Raw genomic sequence first — 9,543 nt, forward strand, 5'->3', positions numbered from 1 at the left:
AATGGTATACAAAGAGACAGCTATGCTGGGCTTGCTAACAATCTCAAATTCTCTCATGAAAGCTGATAATCCATTTCTTGTTTCCAGTTCACAAATACCACATTCACCATCCCTTTCACTGCCCATGTTACGGCAATGTATTATGCAAAGGAACCTGGCCTTGGCAGCATGGTGGTAGTGAATAGCATTTAATGTCTTCAGTAATGTCTGATGGCAGTTTTCCTCAGAGTTCAGTTTCAAATCGAAGAGATCAATCAAAACTGCTTCTGCCATCCTTTAGGAATGTTCAGTTTTCTTCTAGAAGACTTTTGTGCTCAAAAAATCAGCTGTAAAAAATTATCATTAATATGAGTAAGAAATTCTATTAATCTTATAGTTACAACAGAAATGTGTAGTGGATTTTAAAAAAGAAATAATTACATTGATCTAAAAAGTAAAATAAATCTAGAACCCAGGCCAGAAAAGTTGGTACACTGTTCATCATAAAAGAATCATGACAATTAAAGTCATCTTTTATTTTGGTGGGTGGGTATATTTTCCCAGAACAGCAACTCTGGTTTATTTTCTACATAGCAAATTTTAAGCATGAAATCACTTTTTGACATCTATCAAGTCCTGTTTTTTTAATTATGTGCCAATCAATCTGTCTGACATATCATTATTCCTGGCATGACAGTCATTTTAGATCATATCTCCTCATATGAAATACCAACATCCCTAAAGGGACGTTAAACTTATCTGCATCTGCAAATGACCATTTCTATTTCTCAAGACAGGGCCTCACTAAGTAGCACTGGCTGGCCTAGAACTCACTATGGAGAAAGCAAGCTAGCCTCGAACTCAGGAGATCATTCTGCCCCTCCCTCCACAGTGCTGAGATCAAACGCGTGCACCACCATGCCTGGCCTACAAATCACTTTTGGTAAGATAAAAGTTTATTAAGGGCTGGAGAGATGGCTCAGCGGTTAAGAGCACTGACTGCTCTAGCAGAGGACTGGGCTTCGATTCCCAGCGCCCAGATGACAGCTATGAAAACCGTCCTTAACTCCAGTTCCAGGGAAATCCGAAGCCCTCTTCTGACCTCCGCAGTATTGCACGACACGGGTGCACTCACATACATGCAGGCAATACACTCATACACAGAAAATAAAAATAATAAATAGAATATTTTTAAAAAGTTGATTAATAGACGCTCCCCCTGCCCGCACGCCAGGATTCCTACTTGGCAATTGTCTACATAAGCGACAGCAATTTGGATCAGAGAAGCTTTCCGGTTCTTGCCCCCATTTTCCCACCTGCACCCCAGTCCTCCGGTCCAGGCGGGGATTCCCTCTACCCCTCCGAAGGTGCAGTCCCGCTGGCCCTTAAACCTGTCCCAACCTTGGCTGGTGGGGGGCGGCGGATGGAAAGGGGGGCCAGCGGAGCGGGGGGGGGGCGGCGGGGTGAGGGGGAGCGCTGCCGGCCGTAGGGGTACACGCACGGCGTTTCTGCTCCGCGGTCCCAGCGCACGGTTCCCGGCGGCCCCAGACGGCTGACAGACTCACCTACGCCCTGTCGCGCTCTCCTTCGGCGAACGCGGAGCCCAGAGGCGCGAGCGAGCGCGTCTGCTGGAAGGGCACGCCAGCCCTCGGGCTCCCGGCCTCCCTGTGGCGCACGGTTCGCGCGGGCGTGTTCGAGCTCTGGTGGGACGGGGAGGTCGCGGAGGTGACCGGCGACACAGCGCGGGGATTCCCAGCCGCCGGCAGTTCCGGGTCTGCGTCGCCGCGCCGAGGCCGGAGCAAGCGGGGCTGTGGTGCTGGCGGCGGGACGGGGTCTGACTAGGGGCCTGGCCAGGCCTGGCGGGTTCTGACCGAGCAGCGGGCGCGAGGCGAGCGGGCCCCGACGGGAAGGGGCAGCGGGACGTGTGGGGAGCGTGCTGAGGGGAACGCGGGGCGGGTAGCCTTCGTTGGTGGCCTAGGGGACTGCGGAGGACGTGCTGAGCCAGCAGTGTGGGCAGGGCGCCGGCTCAGCGTTTAGCAACCACAGCCCGGGTTCTGTAAGGGGCCCTCTGGGGGCTCCTCTGTGTGGCGGATGATAGGTTTTTGCATATGTTTTGTTTTTAGTTTCTAGACACAAGTTAGTTGGTTCTCCATTTTTTTGCCTTTCCGCTGATGGTGTGCTTTTTTTCTTCTGGGACTAACAGTCTTGATGGCCACCTTCACGTGTGTTGAAAACACAGATGCCCCATGGGCCCCTTAAAAAATATGTACCCGTGCCAGGTATGATGGCACCTGCTGTTAATCCCAGCACTTGGGAGGCAGAGGCAGGAGGATCTCTCTGAGATCGAGGCCAGCCTGGTCTACATAGCAAATTCTGTCAACTGCGGGTACAGGGAGATCCTATCTCAAAACAAGCAAGCAAGCAAGCAAGCAAGCAAACCTGTCCCTAATAGGTCAGAAAGCATTCTTAGACTTATAATAAAGTCATAATTAAGCATCCTTCTTTCCTCCAAGAGTTTAATGGGTTTTTGTTTTGTTTTGTTTTGTTTTAAATACTGAGTAGCTAACATATGGAAATCAGATAGTATTGTAAAGGGAAAAATATACAACTTTCGAGAAAGGATGGTTTTTGTAGAACTGGCTATGGTGGAAGGAGGGGACCCTTTATCTTCATTGGTGTTCCTGTAAGTGCTGAAGAAGTTTTTCCGGTATGAAAAAGAATTAGATATCTAGGAGTTTGGAAGAGCTCTTGTAATTGTGGCCCTGCCTCTACTTTACTAGAGACCAAGAGAATTAGCCCAGAGAAGAACCCACTCCCAGTAAACCTGGCCACTTCTTTTGGTCAAATTTGTATTTTCACTGGGCACTTTTAGAATGTTATCTCAAGCAAAATGGAAGATTTTTTTTTGAGGGAGGGGGCTTGAGATAAGGTCTCCCTGTAACCCCAGCTTGTCTAAAACTCACCATATAGACCAGGTGACATAGACGAGGCTGGCCTTGATCTTGCAGAGAGATCTGCCTGCCTCTGCCCCTGGAGTCCTAGGATTAATGGTGTGCACCACCACTCTGGTCTGAGAAGTTTTATTTTTAAATTTACAAAGCAGGTTTAAAGCATTTATATGTTTATGCCCAATGGTGAGTTTAGATTCTCTCATCAACAGTGTGGCAGTAAAAACCAAACAAAACTTTCAAAATAGTGATGTTGTTAGGGAAGTTGTATATTGTATTTGCATGCCACTTCCTTTGCCATCTGGTCCTGGTCTCATTTCTTAACTCTCACCCTGTTCTCATACAACTCCAGAGCTGCTCAGTCCTGGGTGCACAAATGAGCTACACATAGAACTAAAAAAACAAAAACAAAAACAAAAAAAACAGAAACTTGTAAGGACCCCATACTCCAGCCAAATATCAAATCAGAATCTCCTGAAGTCAAGCCTGGGCCTGCTTTCTTGTTTTAATCATACAGATGATTCAGATGTATAATTCAGTTGGAAAATAAAGAACTGCTGTATTCTTAAGCCATTCCAGTAAAGGCTGCTCTTTGCATAGGCCAGGTGATAAGTAGTTTGCTGTACTTTGAACACATCTTTTTGTGTATTTGTTTAACTGCTTCTAGTTGTTCAAGACTCCAAGTTCAAACATAACCTTTCTTGATGCCCCATCCCTTCACCAAGGAGAATGGCTTCTTTAGTTTTTTCTTCATATACAGGAAGCCCTCTTATAGGTCTAGTTTGGACCCATATTCAAGCAATAAGTTGAAACACTTGGCTAAATATTTACCTGTACACATTATAAGGATGGACATGATAGTAAAGAAAATTAAGCCAGAAAATTGTGGACAAGCATAGCATAGTATTTTAAACTTTTTATTTTAACCTATCATAACTGCATGCTCATTTACCAATCGAGAAAGTTCAGGACCTTTTTTGTACATGGCCTACTTATTTGAATTCTGCATTGCATCTCTTGCATAAACAATATAGCTACACTTCAGCATAAAATTTTCCCAAAGCTTTGTCTTTAAGAGGAAAATAACTTTAATGGCACCTGTAAAAGAACATGAGCATGTTTATCCTTTACAAAATCTTTCATAGCTATGGCACACCCTTTATTGTGTCTTTTCAAATATTAAATACATATTTTAAAGAAAAAAATTATGTACTATATAATTACATAACATCTAATTAAGTTATAAAGGCTCAGTATCAAGTACAACTGGTATAAACAGGTTTGAGAACAAACACAATTTATGGTATGGTTACATAGTTCAACTGGTAGAACAGACCTAGGCAGACTGGCTAGAGAGCAGTTTGCTAACCGTGATCACTGGGCACATTATTGGAATTAACCACTGACAATTTACAAAGGCAATTAAGAAAAAAAAAAAAGATGAGTTGGTTAGAAGTCAAGTAGGCTAAGAAAGCATCCACTGTGTGTCTCTAAATTATTTAACTGTATGCCACAGAGGCTTACAGTACTTTGAGGCTGACTGTTAAGGTGAGCCACTGGAAAACCCCACATGTCCTTATACTATAATGTAAATCTTAGGAGAATGGTAGAATTTTTAAAACTGAAAAATTTTTTAATTTATTAGATTTTTAAATTTTGTGACTGTGTGCATGTGTGTGCATGCATGTGTATGTGTTATGGCATATGTGTAGTGTTTATAACAAATTCGTGAGAGTCAGTTCTCTCCTTCCACTGTGTGGATCCCAGAGATAGAACTCAGATCTTCAGACTTGGCTGCAAGCACCTTTACTCATTAAGGCATCTCCCTGGTCCTGAACAATTATTTTTAAGTGACTTGACACAAGGTTTATGGGTTTCTAGAAGCTCATGTTAGGGTCCCTGGGGCTGCCAAAACAAATTACCAGAAATTGGATGACTTAACAAAAACTTGTTCTCTCCTAGTTATGGAGACTAAATTGTGAAACCGAAATGCTGGCACAACCTTGCACTTTTTGAAGGTTCTCAGTATCTTTTATTTTCTGATGCTGCTCAGCCTGACCGCCCCAGAAGCTATATGACTTAGGATCCAGGCCCTCATCTTCAAATGGCTTTTCCTGTGTCTCTTGATTGTCAAATCCCTAACTTTCTCTTGTAAGGACACATGTATGAAAACAAACGAAGGTTAACAAAATTAGGAGTAGGAGAGACTTGTTTATTTAGAGTTTGCAAGGGAGTCTGGCATCAACAGTTATGTTTTTGCAGAGAATCAAAGACAGGCAGAAGAGTGGGTACCACCTGACTAGAGGTATTAGCATTGGGGAATCAGTAAAAAGCCATCAAGAAGGGAGGCATTCTCTGTTATTGATTAGGGGTAAATATTTGGCTTCCTCTGGTAGGCCCCACGTTGGAAGTGGGGTTAAGAATTAGGTAAAATCTGAGGCTAGAGAGATGGCTCAGCAGTTAAGAGCACTGACTGCTCTTATAGAGGACCCAGGTTCAATTCCCAGCACCCACATGGCTGCTAACAACTGTCTGAAACTCCAGTTTCAGGGGATCCGACACCCTCTTCTGACTTCCACAGGCATTGCATGACACACATGCATTTACACACATGTAGGTAATATACTTATATATTAAAAAAATAAAAATAAATAAAATGCTTTTAAAAAAGAATTAGATAAAATTGGGTTGGAGAGTTGGCTCAGTGGTTAAGAGCACTGGCTGCTCTTGTAGAGGTTCAATTCCCAATACCACATGGCAGCTAACAACTGCCTGTAACTCCAGCTCCAGGGGAATTTGATGCCGTCTTCTGACCTCTGTGGACATTGTATGACACAAGTGCACCTACCTACATGCAAACAATATACTCATATACATAAAATAATTTATATAATAATGATATATTTTTAAAACATACTCAAAGTTACTTTTAAAAAGAGGGAGGTAAAATGTCAGTCACTAATCAGGCACTGGCCATTTGGGGCCATTTGTTATAACTTGGCTTCCTGGATTGTTACTTGAGATAGTGGTCTGACATCTATAAGCCTTATATATAGGTAACGGGCAGGCCTTATTCTAGTTACTGTAGATAATGGTTTGGTTGGTTGTAGATCATGGGTCAGAATTCTATTTTTACATGTAGTAAGAGAAACAATGGTTTGGCCATTGTTTGCACTTGTAATTGAATTTAATTCAGACTGAACCTTATCTTGAGATTATTAACCTAATTTTATCTTCAAAGATCCTTCTGCCAAAAAGGTCATATTCATAGGCTTTGAGGGTTATGACATAAACTTACCTTTTTGGAGTCACCATTCTTTTTGGTTTAAAAGTCATCCTTACTTGTTTAGGGTTGGAAAGACCTTATCCCCTTAGTGTCCTGAATAAGGCAAACAAGAACTATAATTTCTGTCCCATGGGCAAGAACTTTTTGGAAAAGGCTGCCTGGACAATATTTAAAGATTGATTTTGAGCTGCAAAGCAAATTCTGTGTCTACATTTCAAAATGATATATTTTGGCAATCTATTATGATCAAAACATGCATGTGCGAGAAATGTCACCTTTGATAGAAAGTTAGAAACAATATGAGAATTATGAATGTTGACTGTATTACCTTAGATAGGCAGTTAGGGAACAATATAAACCCTATAGTTTCTTTCTATTTGGAGTATCCTGAAATTTTAATCTCATTGCCAGGCCAGAGAAGGGAGAATCTTTGGTTCAGCAGATTCTAAAACCCTTGTTTTAGATATTATAATGGATTTTTGTTTGTTAAGACAGAGTACTATTATATTGCCCAGACTGGCCTCGAACTTGGAATCCCCTTGCTCAGGGCGTGTACCATTATCAAATCCAGGCCTTTATAACATGTATATGAGTGTGTGTGTGTGTGTGTGTGTGTGTGTGTGTGTGTGTGCGCGCGCGCGTGCACGCGTATATATGCATACTGTTTACATGTTTGGAGCCAAACAGTGATTTGGGGAGTACTGTTCTATCACTCTTCCCCTTATTCTCTTGGTTGGTCTTTTACTGAACCTGGGAGACAGAAAGCTCCAGCAATCCTCCTGTCTCTGTACCACCCCTCCCTCCAGCATTGGGGTTACAGCACATGTGGCCATACTGGCTGTTTACATGAGTGCTGGGGATTTGAACTCAGGTCCTAAAGGCTTGTGTACCAGATGCTTTTACCCACCGAGTCATCTTCCCAGCATTACTATTGTAAAGTTTTAATGTTTTGACTTAGGAATTTCTTTGGATGAGTCTATTAATATCCTAACATTTTTAACAATATTGTTGACAGTTTTGCAGTCTGTATGCATTGATTTACATAATTCTAATGAATTATCAGTCAATGGCAGTAGATTTTCCTTTTTCCATTCCACTGTAGAGATCCAGGAAAAACAACAAAAACTAAATCTTTTCCAATTTTACAGCAGATATCCTCTTAAGAATAGTTGATTTAAAAAATGTTATGTAAGAATTCTTCTTTATGTTGATTCATGATTCAGAAATAGTCAAGAAATATCAGTTATTTTCTCATAATATAAATCTATTTTTCTTCATTCTTTAGGTTATGTCTTCAAATAGTTTAGGAAATACAAAGAGTAGAATACCATTTGTCTTCATAGAGTTTATAATCTAAGGGGAAGAATAATAAAATAACGAACATTATAAGAATAAAAGTTGTTGAGTGTCCACCGTGGTCAGGGTTGCTGAGTGCTTTACTTGCGTGGCTTCATTTCCTGCATAGTCCCCAAAGCAGCACTGATGCAGCAGTTCTTTTATTGTTCTCTTGTTTCTGATCAGGAACCTGGCACTCTGCTTAGAAATAATTTGCCAATTAAGTTAGTAAATGGTGCAACTTAAGTTAAAAATGAGCTCCATCTTATTCTAGAACCTCTAGTGGTCTCTGTCATAGTATATAGAGAAGTAATTGTACTGAAAAGAGAAATCACACCTGCCTAGAAAGATCAAGCAAGACTTCTTAAAGAAGATGCTGTCTGAATTAGAGTTAAGTTGATAGATTGGCTGTAATTTTGGCATAATCAGAACAGTGTTTCAGGAGCATCATTATGTCAAAACAGGATGCATTGCAGTAGAGATAGATTATAGTTACACACTTACTATGTGCCAGGCACATCTCTACTGTCATGAAGCTTGCATTAGTTGAAAGATACAGAAAAGAAACAAGTAGAAAATATGCCAGTGATGATAAATGTTGTTAAGAAAAACAGGGCTGGAGACATGCTTCAGTCAGTAAAGTGCTTGTGGAGCATGCATAAGGACCTGAGTTGGACCCTCTCTCCCCAACCAGAACACAGGTTCAAACTGCAGGCACAGTGATACATTCCTGTAATCATGCACTAGTGGGGCAGAGATAGGAAGATCCCTTGAGCATGTTGGACAACCAGTCTAGCCAATCAGTGAGCTGCATGTTCAGTGAGAGGCCCTGTCTCAAAAAAATAAACTAGATGATTGAGGAAGGCACCCAGCATCTACCTCTGCCTCCACATGCATGTACACACACACACGCACACACACACACACACACACACACACACACACACATATGAACAGGTACTACACAAACATACACACACAAAAAGAAAGCAAAGCCAAAAATGAAACCAAACAAAAACAGAGGATGAAAGAATGAGGTCATGTTTTAGAGAGTTGTCAGGGAAGGATTCCCTGGTAACACATTTCTTGATAACACATTATCTGGAAGTTGTAAGGAATGATTGGATTCTAATAACTTAAAGGTGGACCAGTAAGTTTTACAAAAAGAATAGTAACATATAGAGTCAAGATTCTACCTTGTCACTTGGGTGGGACAAGTAAGGCACGGGCCTGGGACAGCCTTCCTATGGGCTGTCTTTAAGGATTTCCCAAAGGGCCTATGAATACCAACAATAAACTCTTTTTGATTATCTTTGGCAAGTCAGGTTAAATTGTTCTTGGCTCTACGTCGTCTTAGAGTCTTCCCTGCTAATGAGTCTAGGGTTTAGGACCTGAACAATAACAATGAGGTAGAGAATACTGTGAAGGAGCAGGTTTAGTGGTGATGATGGAGGGGACATAGGGACAAGAGTTTAGCTTGGAAGTTCAAATGCCTTTTAGAAATCCAAGTGTGGATAGGCATAGGACATAGAAAATCTGGTCTGAGTCTGTAGCTCAAGAAGGATGTTCAGGCTGGAGATGTAAATTTAGGAATGCTCAGCCTCTAATAGATCTTAAAACATGGAACTGGATGGCATACCTGTGTAATGAGTAACACAGAGCAGGAAGGTGAAGACTGAACACTAGGTCTGTCTAGTACCAGTGAGAAAGATGAAAAGGAACAAGCAAAAGAAATGAAGTATGGTGTTTCAGAGAAGACAGTCATGTGTCAAATATGATTGAATTTTCCTTTGAATGTGGAAACAGAGGTCAGAGATTCCATGCACAAGTGTTTTAAAGGGTGGGAGCTTGACTTCAGTGGGCTCAAGAAGAACAAAGGAAGGAAAGAGGTTAGCAAGTATCTTGGCTATAAAGAGGATCAAAGAAAGGAGTCAATAGCTGAAGGGGATTATAGGCTGATAGTGTGATGATTGGTATTCCTCTTGGTTAGATTCT

General features: G+C 41.6%; 2 protein-coding genes across 4 annotated transcripts in view; one reads left to right on the forward strand and one right to left on the reverse strand.

Moving 5' to 3' along the window:
* The window catches only part of Lacc1 (laccase domain containing 1), an 11,567-nt gene extending 9,890 nt beyond the window's left edge, over nucleotides 1-1,677 (reverse strand). Inside the window, exons 1-2 of the mRNA XM_008854673.3 lie at nucleotides 1,545-1,677; nucleotides 1-326 (exon numbers count right to left, since the gene is read on the reverse strand). The exon at nucleotides 1-326 is cut by the window's left edge and continues 289 nt beyond it. Coding sequence (XP_008852895.1) covers nucleotides 1-273 — 273 coding nt within the window. The 5' untranslated portion in view covers nucleotides 274-326; nucleotides 1,545-1,677. The remainder of the gene's footprint in view (nucleotides 327-1,544) is intronic.
* A 62-nt stretch (nucleotides 1,678-1,739) lies between these two features.
* Nucleotides 1,740-9,543, forward strand: part of Ccdc122 (coiled-coil domain containing 122) — a 92,711-nt gene continuing 84,907 nt past the window's right edge. For all 3 annotated transcript variants that reach the window (XM_029556976.1, XM_029556975.1, XM_029556977.1), the window contains exon 1: nucleotides 1,740-1,867. The gene's annotated coding sequence lies outside the window, so the exon portion shown is untranslated. The remainder of the gene's footprint in view (nucleotides 1,868-9,543) is intronic.

The sequence above is a fragment of the Nannospalax galili genome, unplaced genomic scaffold (assembly GCF_000622305.1).
Source record: "Nannospalax galili isolate Female #2095 unplaced genomic scaffold, S.galili_v1.0 scaffold386, whole genome shotgun sequence".
Taxonomy (NCBI): Eukaryota; Metazoa; Chordata; class Mammalia; order Rodentia; family Spalacidae; genus Nannospalax; species Nannospalax galili.